This window comes from Pholcus phalangioides, unplaced genomic scaffold (assembly GCF_987345545.1).
Source record: "Pholcus phalangioides strain wild (caught in Gottingen) unplaced genomic scaffold, Ppha-v1.0 ptg000003l_1, whole genome shotgun sequence".
Taxonomy (NCBI): domain Eukaryota; kingdom Metazoa; phylum Arthropoda; class Arachnida; order Araneae; family Pholcidae; genus Pholcus; species Pholcus phalangioides.
This window is the reverse complement of record NW_028301596.1, coordinates 18033449-18047680: the sequence shown is the minus strand read 5'-3', so window position 1 is coordinate 18047680 and position 14232 is coordinate 18033449. Positions and strand designations below refer to the sequence as shown.

The 14232-nt window shown below is 36.1% G+C and overlaps 1 protein-coding gene across 1 annotated transcript in view; it reads left to right on the top strand.

Moving 5' to 3' along the window:
* The first annotated feature begins 1157 nt into the window (after nucleotides 1–1157).
* Nucleotides 1158–14232, top strand: part of LOC149088205 (VWFA and cache domain-containing protein 1) — a 31990-nt gene continuing 18915 nt past the window's right edge. Inside the window, exons 1-6 of the mRNA XM_089245523.1 lie at nucleotides 1158–1843; nucleotides 3468–3530; nucleotides 4897–5045; nucleotides 5266–5375; nucleotides 8374–8509; nucleotides 9204–9345. Coding sequence (XP_089101649.1) covers nucleotides 1394–1843; nucleotides 3468–3530; nucleotides 4897–5045; nucleotides 5266–5375; nucleotides 8374–8509; nucleotides 9204–9345 — 1050 coding nt within the window. The 5' untranslated portion in view covers nucleotides 1158–1393. The remainder of the gene's footprint in view (nucleotides 1844–3467; nucleotides 3531–4896; nucleotides 5046–5265; nucleotides 5376–8373; nucleotides 8510–9203; nucleotides 9346–14232) is intronic.

The following is a 14232-nucleotide window of genomic DNA, read 5'->3' as shown; positions in this document are numbered from 1 at the left end:
GGGGCTGCCACTGCTAACCAGAATTATAAATGTAGTCCTAGTTACCACAAAGAAATACTCCAATTTGGTGGTGATCCCGAATCATGCCTTTTCTTCGGCCAGGGATCTCCAGACATCTTTCTAACTGGCTATCTAACGCCTGAAATTCGAACATTGGCTGGGTCAACTAGCCGGTCAGTTCGATTTCGGGCTTTGGTCGTAAAGGCGCTTATACACTAGCGCGCCGATCGTGCAACGCACGTGCCCCTGCAGCAGTTCTAATCCGCTCGTGGGTACACAAACTTCCTTTGTGTTCCTATCTTTCCTTTGTGTTCGTTGAAAAAACCGATTCCAGGTGGGTCCAGCGAAAACAGCTCAAGAATCGTTCATAACACCGTACAAATTACTGAACAACCATTTGCGAATGCTTTCATTGCAAGATCCGATCGCTAGTGTATACGGGCCTTTACATAAACAAACATGAAAATTTTTGACAGCACATAGCACTCTTTTTCCTACACTTGATGGGAAAATGGTCGGAGGGGGGGGAATGGAAAAAAATTGAAGCAATTAATGTGAAACAATATGTCCGGAATTCTCATATATGGGGATTGAAAATAGCTATTTGTGGGAATTTTTAGAAAGCTTCGTGCCATAATTAGAAATTTCGCTGTAATTTGGCGACAATTGTTAATGTCCCGTATTTTCAAACCGAATCTCCCGTATTTTTCGAAAAAGTACAGTCAGTTCATTTACATAATACGTGCAGTATGTATGCTGCTACCTAGTGACAATTTTGAACACTCTTTGAGTTTCTTTTACTCGCCAATAGATGACAACAGTCGTCTGATTTGACCAAAATTAAGACAAGAAAATAAATAAACTGACCATATTATAATGACTGACTTGAGAATAATGCAAGAAATTAAGATCTCAAATATGAAATCGTGGACTACCTTACGTTTAATGATTAAGAACAATAAAATTTCTAGGATTACGTCATTATTAGATTCAAAGAAGTTGAAAAATCAGCCCTTGTATTTTTTAAATATGGTCATAATGAGGATGACATAACTCATAGTTATGATTTTTTTCGTAAGTTACAAGAAGAGTGTATGATTTTACGAGTTTTATCGAGATAGCGGAAGGCAAAAGTCAAAATCAAATCTTTTTTTTTCTCTACGGTAATGACGTCCCACTTTTACTTTGACGTGAATGGCAACACCGATACACCAATATGGCTGTCTAATTGCTATTGTTTGTTTGAAAATTATGTATATTTCGGGATTAATTTTCATCGTCTGCTTCTACAGCTTCACAATGTTTAGTCGTAGTGATGTGACTAATCAGTGACGAGTGTCGAAGAGATAATCAAAGATGCTGAGCATCAGTGACTTCGAGTGACTGTTTTGAAATGCAACAACGCAAGATGTTAATGGCCTCTGGAGGTTGTTTAACGAGCGTTACGGGTAGCACCATCGTCGCTTTCATCTTGATGCTGATCCTCGACGGCTACTCGTCCGAAAATGCTCGTCCGAGCAACTCGACTTCTCCTCGTTCGAAACTCGTCGGCTTGAGCTTCGAGAGCGAACCAGAGAAATCTAGTCAAAGACAATACGTCGAGTTGTTGAACGCCAAGCTGCTTGTTGTGGCCAATGGACGTGGGGATGCCGCCGTTGACGGTAATAATAACAACAACAACAATGATCTTCCTCATGCCATTCACAACGCCGAAAGTTTCAGCGGATTGTCCGGAGCCCATCAAGAAAACAAGCGGATAATCCATGACAACAATCCCGGAAAGTTCATTAGTTCCTACTTGAGAAAGATCAGCAATGATGAGCTTGGTATCACAGCTATGCAGGTAATTCTAATGTGGATTGCGGATTTCATGATAATATTTTGTACCATAGCATAGCATGCAGTTATGCGGGTAATTCTATAATGCGCAACATTATAGCATAATGTGGAGTACTGTAGCTTTGTAAGGTTTTATTAAGATCCTTCATCCTATGTGATAATTTATTTTCTTTGTATTTGAAAGCAGCGCTGTATCGAAGAACCTGAAAATATTTCACGATTTCGAATGATATCGCTGTTGACTTGTGAACGCTCACAGAATCAAAGCAGTCTTTAGTTAGTGGGGGGGGGGGGGATTGAGAGACAGATCTGGTCACACTAGGCCCTGTACCTTAAGAGGCTCTACATGCAGAATCAGAGCTACCCTCAGGAATGTGTGAATGTGTATCCATTAGAATAAAAATAGCTGTTGGGGTGTCACTATATAGAGGCTGTGCCCCCCCCCCCCCCCCCCCCCACAACATCAATAACAGAACCAACTCATCTAATGTAGGCCTATATACCTATGTATGAATTGCCATTGTCATCATGCACCCTCTCCCCATCCTTTCATTTCTATTTCTGCCTATGGGGCTGTGTGTTGAAGGTCACACTCCCGAAATAGAGATAGTTTGATCTAGGTAGTTGCCCCAAAGCAGAATATGACGAAATGTGTGACGTACGTCGCAGAACAACCAGTGCTGTTGCAGAACAATTTGGAAGAATTTTAAGAAAAATGTAGAAAAACACTATTATGTATATGCAGATTTTTAACGCACAACATTTTCAGTCAGCTGAAGTCTTGTTGCAGAACAACGCAAAACATTCTGCTTTGAGGGGTAGTTGGATGATGTATCTGTATGCACCATTTGATGGTCATTGTCATCATTCTATTTTGTGGCTGTACGTAAAAATGGCTTGAAAGTTTAATTTATGTGTTTGTTCAGCCCTGTTGTATAATGAAAGATACAAACCACGGGTTGCCATGGCAACTAGAAAATCCGTAATGCCACCTAAAATTTTCTAAATGTGTTTGCTGAATTGAAGATTAAGGGTGATGCAAAATTTTCTGATTTCATTATGCTATATCTTTTAGCATTGGAAAAATTAAAGATAACACTATTTTTAGGTCTGTTTTTCCTGAGTAAAATAACATGTTTCACTCCTAAATATTTTTTAGATTTGTCAAGCCCTGTTATACACAATAAATCACACTCATACCTATTATATTTTTCTAAAAACCATGATGAAAGAATATTGTACCCTGGAAAACGTTTTAAATAGGAAATCTCAATAAGAATTAGTTAAAGTTGGGACCACGAAAACTAGTGGTACTAAGTGCAAAACATTCTAAGTTAGAATGTTGTAAGCGGGACTGACTGTAAATATATAGCTTTTACTGAAAATATTAATTTGTATGAGTAATTGCTGAGAATAATGCGAATGGTGTTGCTGGCTGACATGAAGCTTAGCTCCCTGCAGAAGTCATTCAATTTGTACCGAGATGCCTTATTATGAAAAAAAATGTAGCAAAGATGTCTCCTACCAAAAAACTGCTTTCTTCACTGAATCATTTGCTTCAAAATTTGTATTCTTTAAATTTTAGGCCTAATGTCTCATTTTTATGTATTTTTCTTTTTCTCCCGCAGGAGATATATGATTCTCTACCTTCAGTGGATATCGTAGAGGATCTGCCAAACCTTCTTAAAGAGGTAATCATATCATTCAGTGCTTGAGAAAGTGTTCAGGGTTATCATAAATGAATGACACAATTTTAAAATCTCATTTTTAAGAGTATTACCTGTAATTGACTCAAGTAGCTGCAAAATTGTCCATCTCCATTTTTTTTTTTTTTTTCATAAATGTATTTTTTCAAAGATTCCAAGTTCAATTGATTTCTTCTACCGCTTGGGAAGACTACAGCATTTCAAAATTGGTCAGATCCAAGCTTAAAACGTGCTTGAAAATCAAGACATGCTGCAGAAGCAGAACTGGCTACTTTGTGTGACAGAAAAGGAACTTTCCCGAAAATTTTCTTTTTTTGGAAATCACTTTTGCAGCTACACAACACATATAATCTGTGATACATGAAAATAAAGAAAACGTTCAAAGCTGTTTTTTTTCTGTTGCTAATGTTCGATGTGTGGAACCTTCCCTAACATGAAAGCATTCAATCTTTAACCAAGTTCATTCTACCCATTTTGCAGTTTTACAAAGTTGATGGTTTAAAAAAATGGTTCAAATGTAGTGCTGACGCATTTTTTAAGTTCATTGAGGGTTTTCAGCACTTGATAAATTTTTAAAATAGCATCATTCTTTTATGCTAACCCTGTATTTTATTTTATTTTTCAAAGAGCGTTGAAGTGATATATTATAACTGTGCTTCCATTAAATACTTCCTGAACTTTGAGCTGATACTTTGTTAACTGTCATTATAGGTTTCAAATTAATCTATGTAAAAAAAATTCTTCATCTTTAAATATTTTCAAGAGAAAAGTAAGTCTGGAAGGTCGATTTCTAGTTGATGACCAGATAAAGATGCATTTATAAATTATGTGGGATATGATATTAGGCAAAATTTAGAATTTCATTGCTTTAGGCCAGGTCTCCATGGCGTCTAGAAAATTGGTATTGATGCCTAAAATTTTATAAATGTGGTTGTTAAGTTGGAGTAAATTTTTAAATCAGAGCCTGAGGGTGGTACAAAATTTTCCAATTTTATAACGCTGCATCTGTAACATGGGAAAAGTGAAAAAACATATTTAATATCTTTTTTCCTCAGCAAAATACCATGCTTGGCTCCTAAGAAATTGGACAGGCGTGTAAATATATATGAGTATATTTTATTTGTCAAGCCCTGCTATACGTCTATTATATATCTAATACAGTAATACCCTGATTTGTGCTAATCTAAGTTTATTTCCTGTAAAACAAATTCATATTCTTCTCCAATTTAATCATAATCACAAATGCTTACATGTATCTTTCGTCATCTTTGCTCAACATTCTGTGTTTTCATTCACATGTTTTTAAGACTTTACACTGTTTTCTTATAATGTTTTTTTATCTATTGAACAGCTGGGTCAAAAACTTAGCAAAAAGTTCAATGGCTACTTGAAGGTTCTAGAGCGGAATAAGCTAGCCCTCGAGGAGAAATTGAATACAGACAGGCATTCGTTTGATTTTGGAAAGTTTTCATGCTGTCAAGTGCCAATTCAAATTCTCAGGTTTGATGTATTTTTTTTTAGGAATATCAAGTGGATTTATTCATAACTGTTAAAAGTCAAAGATCTTGTGAACGGCACTCTTTTCTACATTGATCATTAGGAATTAATTATTGAAAGAATTATTTTAGGATGAAATTTCATTTTTTTTTTAAAAATCAGAACTGGAATAAATTTTTGTCCAAACCAATTGCTGCAACCATCTTAATTGTGTTTCTTATAGGTATGATGAGCACTTCGGTGTAGATGTCACGAGGAGCATGGGTTGTGAATCCTATTTGTACAGCAACACATCTGATGCAGTTGATATTGCAGCCTTGTTTCTAACACCCAGTAAGTGTTTCTGTTTTGTTCCTTCACAGAAACATCAAAGAATCACATTTTTATATTTATATAGTCAATGGAGACAAACAAAGAAAATGTGAAGTATGAACTCACATTTTTTGTGTGAAGTTTATATTATTTTTCATTAGTAAAGGGTACTGAGTTGTTTGTAATTAATTTAATTCAAACCCCAATGTAAAAAACTCTAATTTTCTAAGTTTTTTTTAGAATACCCTGTGCCTTTTTTTAAAAATCCATTTGTGTTTAGCTCAACCCCAATATAACGATTTTCCTTGACTTAATGAACAAGAATGTTTGTTTTATCTGATTTGTTACATTTGAATTTGATTGTATTCAAAAGTATACTGCTACTAAACTGTACACACACATTCCTCTATGGAATTTCTAACGAATAGGTAGATTCCGAAATGTATGTTCTGAGTATGTGTGGCCCTAACGTATTTATGTGGTTGAGTTGCGTTTGTTTTGTGTTCATGCTGCCATCTGTCTTCCATTTTCTGAAGTAAAGATGGAAATGCTTGAATATTTCATGTTATGTCAGTGTCGTGTTCTAGAGCTGCCTGCTCTAGCACCTAAAAGCTGTAAAACCGCAGAAAACCAGCTTCAGCCGACCGCCACTGCTGTCAATAGGGTTCGAACCTGGATCCTCAGGATGAGAGTCCAGCACGATGCCCTCACGGCCACGTGGTGTATTCAAAAACATGCAGGATATTAGGTATTCATCTGATTCTAACATGCATCTTATTTCTCTGCTTTTCGGAAAAATCCATATGCAGATTCCAATACACTCTTGAATGAAATAGTTTAATTTTTTAGTGGGAGTGGGGAGGGGAAGATGTGCATTAGACTTGTGTATGTATAGCAAATTACTGTTACAACAGTATTCCATACTGTTATAGCAGGATATATTTTGGTTAGGGTTTTGGACATAAAACATGGTTTTAATAGTCTAAAATGCCCCTAACTGTCAAAAACCTCTTAGTGTCAAAATATAATATAGAAACGAATCCATTTTCTTTTTAATGAAGGTAACATGATAAAATACTAGTGGTGGAGTCTATATTCAAATTTTTCTAAGGATCCTGAAATCTAAACGTATCCAGAGCTGTTGTTAGCAGTGAATTACCTATCCTAAAAATGTTCATAAGTAAAAAAATATGACATGGAAACCAATTTTTCTTTGATGATGCATAACCTCCCATTAATGGAATAAACAAGGATCTGAATTGGATAGAGCACTTTTGGCAAAAAAATGTGTAATTCTGAAGAGCCACATTCCATTATGCCTGAAAAGAAGTGTTTAACCAGTGTTTGCTGACATATGAAGCTGAAATATGTACACTCACAAGCATATACTCACAGGAGCATGGAAAGATGTATGCTAGGCATCACAAAGAGAGACAGAAAACAAATCACTTGGATAAGGAACCAAACAAAGGTATATGTGATATCATGGAAAGAATTAAACGTATAAAACGAAAATGGACTGGACATATTGCAAGAAGACAGGACAACAGATGGACTGCAAGTATTCTAGATTGGTACCCCCGTGATGTTAAACGTCCAAGAAAATGTCCCCATGGAAGATGGATCGACGAGATCAGAAAAGTGTCTAGAGTCAACTGGATGGCTAAAGCATCAGACAGAGCAAAATGGGAAAAACTTAGAGGAGACCTTCATCCAGCAGTGGATTAAAAATGGTTGATGATGATAATTCTGATAATATTAAAAACTTATCTTATTTTTCTTTTATGGGAATAGGATAGAGGTTTTAAACAGTGATCTAAAAACCTTAGTACAGTAACCTCTGACCTTATGTGGCGGAGGAATAAGTGTGATAAGCCAGAGTTTATAAATACTCACTTCCTACCCCAACCCATACCATCATCAAAAAACATATTTTTTATACCAAAATCTGCTCTTATTAATATTTTCTGACCTCTAACTACAGGCGAGTACTTAATAAATGTTTGTTATGTGCTACTGAACTCGACTGTCTTAAACTCTCCTAGAAAACAGAAGTCCAGGAATAAAAATGTTGCAGACGTATCAAGATGAACTTTATAATGTTTAACTTAATTGCGGGAAACAAGAAATACCATATACACTATACAGCAGTATTTTTCATTTGTGAGCCAATCTCCCCCTTCAAAATGTCTCGCCACAGAGATCAACAGGCTTACAACAGAACACTTATTCAATCATTGCACTTTACTCATAGTTAGAAAAATTGATTGCAGATGGCAGCACTACACATAACAAGCGTTACACAATAACAAACTTCACATTAGGTTCATAAAATATGTACTCTCACTTTCAAAAATGTTCCAATTCATTAGAAATTCTGTATAGGAATGTGGTTGCTGTGCATGTGGGGTTTAATAGCAGTAGTGTTTTTCAGCTGATCCCCATGGGTACGTTGGATCATTTTTATTACTATTATTGCATAAAGGGCATAGGCCTATTTAGTGTTGTGAAATTTTAATTTATCATTTCAATTTTTTATGATGTGTAAATTATAAAAAAAAAACAAATTTTGGATTTCATGAGAAGGCAGCGTGTAAATTTACCTTTGCTAAAGGGAGTCCACTGTGCCTTGACCTTCATTAAAGGGAGTTCACTACACCTAAAAGATTGGGAAGCACTACTGCAATTTTAAAAGTGTATGTATATGCTTTCAAAATGAACAAAGCATAACCTAAAACGTTGGCTAAGTTCTTACAAAAATTATTTAATATTATTTTTTACTGTTCATTGATAAATGGTTACACAAATGTGAAAATATAATATTGTAATTGTAATTCATCAATGTATTATTGTTTTTAAACTAGGCTGGATAATCCAGAGTATACTGTATTTAACTTTGTTTTCACCACAATGTGCAAAACCTTGTAAACCTTGGTTTCAGTATTTTCTGTTTTTTTCAGATGTCTGATTTTATTATGTATATGCTTTTTAATTTACTCATGAAAATAATTTTTCACAGCCTTCAAGAGTAATTTACAAACGCTACCCACCATGCTATGGCAGTATTTCATTTCCATTAACGGAATTCATTTTGAATATCCAGCCCATAATACTGATGTAACAGAAGAATGCAGCTCGTTTTCTGACCGTCACAGGTATATATTTCATTTTTAAATAAATACTTTTGTATTTTCACCTACAGGCTTTTGGCAACAAATTTGGGTGATCTCTTCAAAGTATCAGTGATAATTGTAAAAGGGAAAGAAATAGACGGGACAAAAAAAAGTATGGTGTGTTTTTCTTTTGCCCTCGCCCTCTCTTTCTCACTTCTCCCGTGTATGTTCCTTTTTCTCTCTTTGTGTTTCTCTTATATTGAAGCTTCATGATGAGAGGAAAAAGAGGTAAAAAAACATTGAGCTGAAATGAATTTCCATTTGGGTTGGGATGAGATATCTCATCTGTGATTGTTAAGGGGGATAAGAGTAATCTTACCTGAAGTATAGCGAGATTTTATGTGTATATTTTCTAATATTGCAGTTACATTTATTATTCTGTGGTGTTTGTTCAGAACATGATATCTCCAAAAATGTTTTTTTGATCTAAAAGTGAGTCTTGCTAACTATAACTAATTACAAGTGAGATAAATGCACAAATACGTGTGTACGGCTAAACAACATACTAATAAATGATATTTTCATTTGTATTTGTGTGTATGATTTATTTTTAATTTTTAAATGACAATGAAAATGCTTAAATCTCAAAAATGTGATTTTGGAGTTATCATGGTCTAACCAAACACCACAGAATTATGGGGGAGAAAGCAAATGTAAAATTCATTTTGTGTTTCAGAGATGTATTCCAAACTTCTGTGAAAAATCCGAAATTGCTGATCATGATGATTGAGCAGGGCTATGCTCTAAGCCCTTCGCAGTTTCTGACAGCAAAATCTGTTGCGAAGCACATCCTAAACCTCTTGACTGCTCAAGATAAAGTAAGTTAGTTTTAAATATTATTTTTTTAAATCTGGAATTTTACGCTGTATTGTTCTCTACTGTATTGGAGGGGGGGGGGACTTTTGAACTGCCCCAAGAGCAGAATATACAAAAATTTATGATGTCTATCAGAGAACTGTTAGTGCTACTGCAGAACAATCATGGGAAGAATTTTAAGAAATGAAGAAAAGAAGTATTTTGTGTAGAAAACACTATTACTGGAATTTTTACTGTGAAATCATTTTCAGTCAGATGGGAGCACATTGCAGAACAGTGCTAAACATTCTGCTTTGGAGCCAAATTGTTAGCTGTAACCATTTTTACTGTAAGGCTGATGAAGCCTAGTAGTGCATACCCCTAAGTTAGTATATAAGCAGCAATAATTTACCTGAATTAATGGCAGTTTGAATCAGAACATGATCATGTATTGGAGAGATAAATACAGACAATGACATTACATTTCACACAGAGTGTTAAAAAAAGCTTATCGTGTTAAGATCTTGAAGTTCTTCTGGCCATCAAAGCCTCCATAAGAAAAATGTGCTTTACAGTTTGGAAACCCCTGCTGCAATGAATGATTTAATCTTGCTCATCAATTTCTGCATATAACATTTTAATCCTCTCAGTGGCATTAATAAGATATCTTGCTTCCTTAAAAGCCTTTCATTTTAGCAATGACAAGCTATGTAAAGCTGATTTCTCAAATGAAAACTTTCCCCTTACTTTGTAACTGCTTAAAAATTAAAGAAAGCTTGCTCCCCCACCCTTAAAAAAAGAATATATATATTTTACAGGGGTTTTAGTGTTTTATACTATGACATTTAAACAGTTAATACAGCTAATCCTCAAAATTTCTAGCTTTTTTTGTTAATCACCTCATTATCACTGTGAAAATTTCGAGGTGAATATGTCTTGTCAATCATCTTGCAATACTGGGTGCATTCACAAAAAGTTGCAAACCGAAATAATTTAAACTCTAAGGAATCTCAGGAATTAATCAGACTATATTGGTGTTTCTGATGTCTGCTGGTAGATCTCGTTAAGACAAATCCAATGATACCACTCTGGTTTTATTACCTTTTTCAGTCAAATATCAAGCCCTGCATTCATACCAAAATTGTTTTATGCTATATTTTGACAGGTACACAATACAAATAAAAGTCAATGGTGTTGATCAATATGGAACGAGTATATGGAACATATAAGGTAGATTATCTGGGCTAATGGTGTGGAAAGTGAACATGAATAATCAAAAAACAGGGTTGAACTGCCGGGATTAAAAAAAATGATTTTAAATAAAATTGGAAAAAAACATATGTATTTTACCTGTTTAAAATGACTATCCACTGTATATATTTATATTATCGTGCAAAAAATCTAACAAAAAATTACACTTATTGAAGGATGGCCAATTTACTAATATACTGTGTTCCATTAATGCAGGGCTCGGCACGGGTCACTTTTTCCCCTAAAAGTCACTTTTTTAGAAGCTGGTCACTTTTATTACCTATTTTCGGGCCCAGGTCACTTTTTCCACTTTTTTTAGCAAAAAAACCTCGGTCTCGCGCGCTTTTCGGCTGTCAGTGTTTTTCTTTTCTTCAAGGAGGAACTTTACCGGTTCAAGGTCGCTAATTTTCTCCCTCCCTTCATTGAACTACGATCGTACAAGGAACCCCTATATATATATGAAGGCGTCTTTATCTTCCCGGGAGCATACCGTGTGACGTCAGCATAACTTGATTTCAAGGCGCTTGGAAAGAAAGCTCCTTATAGTTAAGAGTCGTCATTTTATGGAAAAGCCGGTCGGAAAAAAATAGCGTAAAAGGCGTATTTACAACAAATAATTTTTTCCCCTCCTCTACTACCATTCTTTCTTATTTCCCCACTCGTTCTTTCATTTTTATCTTATTTTAAAATTGATCCTTTATTTTATTTGTTTTAAAAAGTTTGTCCTAAGGGCCGAATTCCTTTCTTGGAGCATCGAGCAAGTTACATTTGTTGTTTGTTCTATCGTTACTTTTGTTAATTTTTTTTAATATTTGAAATGACGATTTAAAGGCTCATTTACATTGAGCGAGTTTATAAAGAGAGCCCGTGCAGAAACTAACTTACGCGCAGCGGGAGAATACCAAAGCGCGCATATTAAAGATGCGTACTATTAATACGTATTAAGCGTATTATTAGTACGCTTTGGAGAATACTCTTGTAGCTGGCCAACGTTAAAGAAGCTCGCAAGTATTTTGAATTTACTTACAATAAAAAAAAAATCATCCGACTGAAAATCGCGATCTATCTAGAAATAAAATTCGTGCTATTTTTCTAACTGGATTTAAATCTCAGCAAGAAACCGTAGCCCCAAATTGGATCGAAAGGAGAACTGTTTATGAAAAGATCACAGAATCCTGCAATTCAACGTTTATGGAAGGATGACGTCACTCTCTGCTACCATACGAAGGTTTTTAACAACTGGCTGTTGCGAAGATATATTTTGGAAAGAGAGAAAATTCAACTGCCCCTGCTGGGAATCGAACCCACGTCCTTTCACTTTCCGGTTGAATTTTCTCTTTCCAAAATATATCTCGCAACAGCCAGTTGTTAAAAACCTTCGAATTCAACGTTTAGTTTAACCAAATCAGATGAAAATTGGTCATCAGGCTGATGAAAACTCAGTTAACCTGCATGCGGAGCCGTTCATAGAGGCAGATTTAACGGTGGGCACAGCCAGGGGCGTAGCCAGAAATTTCGTTCGGGGGGGGACCAAAGTGACAGAACAATGATTTGGCCATCTTTTTCCCCTTTTTCGGTCATTTTCTCACATTTCGGGGGGGGGGGACCAGACCCCCAAGTCCCCCCCCCCTGGCTACGCCCTTGGGCACAGCGACCGTGCCTTTGGCCCCTACTTTATACTTTTTTCCTAATTTAAGGGGCGTAATATTAATTTTTTTTATGCCCGGGGCCGTCAACAACTGACCTTTATCCGCTTCTGGCCGTAACTTGATTTAGGGCATCTTCACGATGCTGATTGTTGACTTAATATCGACATATTGCGCTCCATTCTCCGCGCGGTGTTGTGTAAAAAATCCCCTTTTCAGACCTCGGAAGTTATTACAACGTTTTTGTCTCGAGTCGCTGTTATGACCGCAATAGGAGAGGGCGGGGTCTGGTTCCACGGGTGTTGAACGAGGAAGGGTGCCAGGGTGCCGAGTTTACTCTTTTTTCCGTTGTTAAAAATGGATACCGGCCCCGGGCGATAGTAAATTTTCGTTCGTACTTGCGGCCCGGGTTGCTACATACCGTGATCAAATCCGAAACTGGGGGGGGGGGGCAATGCCTCGAATGGAATTTTTGATGGAATGGTATATTTAAGAAAAGGAAATAAATTCCTTTGTAAAATTATCGAATTTCACAATCAAGGGGCAGTAAGATTACGTTTCCCCTCCAGAAAAAATATCGTATTACGGCCTTGGTAAATCGGGTGCCCCGGGTGGGGGCGAATTCACTGTTTTTGTTCTTTGAAAATTACGGGAGGAGTCCGAGCTAACTTGGCGACTTTTTTTCGCGCTAAAATAGGTAGCCCTGACAGCAGCATCCATAAACTCTATATCAACCGCATTTATAAACCCCGTATGTCGTTGATTCGATTTTTGTGTTCATTTTATCCTAATTTTCCGTATTTCCCGATATATTTCTATCGATTTTCGCATATTGCCGCATATTTGGTTGATTCATGTTATAAATTATATATTTTTTTGTAATTTTATCTTTGTCAGCCATCTTGAATTGACCGCCGCAAAACGGCGATTGGTTGGCGCGGAAAAAAGTCGCCACGTTGGTGCTTACCAGGTTCATGGGAAATTTACCGGGGAAGACCGCGGAGTCTTTTTCTGTTAAAAATTACGGGGGGGGGGGGCAAAATTATATTGTTTCTGGGTAAAGTAGTAAATGTTTTTTTTTGCAGGGGTGTATGTTGTGTGTAAAAAAAAAAGGAAAATATATATTTACAAATTTTTCTCTCAAAAACCAAACAATTTCAAAACTGATTTGTTTTCTCCCTCACCCAAGAGCAGTATTATTTTGGAGCCCCCTCCGCCTGTAAAAGAATAGACCCACCCACCCTTCCCAGTCCAGCCATAGGTGCAGATAGACTTGAAGGTCTTAGAGGTGTGGCAGATGACAATTGATATACATCAGTAGGCTCTGCCATTGACGTTGGGGGGAAGGATGGATTGCCCTCCCTCAACGTATAAGGGGCCGTTCAAGTATTACGTAAGCAAATTTTTAGCCATTTTTGACCCCCTCCCTCCCTCCCCCCCTTGTCAGCAAAATTTCGTCATCAGCTCTGCCCCTCTGAATCCTAACTCATATTTTCATAAAGGGTGGTTGATGACGTAAGCATTATCTAAACCCCCCCCCTTGTCAGCAAGTCAGAAACCCCCCCCCTCCATCGATGATGACGTAATGCTTGAACGGCCCCGAACAATTAAAATAATTTAGTTAATTTAATGATTTAAATAATTTATTTAATTCAGTAGTTTAAGTAATATTTTAATTTAATAATTTAAAATAATATTGTTAAAAATGTAATTTTAGTTTTTTTTTAAATCAATCATTATAGTAAATTTCTTAAAATTTGTTGGAAGATATTATACAAACCTAATTATGTAAATCAATTTGTACTAGTTAAAAAAAAGTGTGAGTACATTTTATATACTGTCATTCATACCATAACATAATGAAAAATCCACTAGAATGTAGATGGGACAAATTCTCTCATCAAATTTTGTGTTATTTCATTTTTTTTCCTTCTTTGAATGTGAAAATTTTTTCCCATTTTGAAGTTTGTCCTGCTTAAATTGATTTTAAGCTGGGTTGTGGATAGCAATATG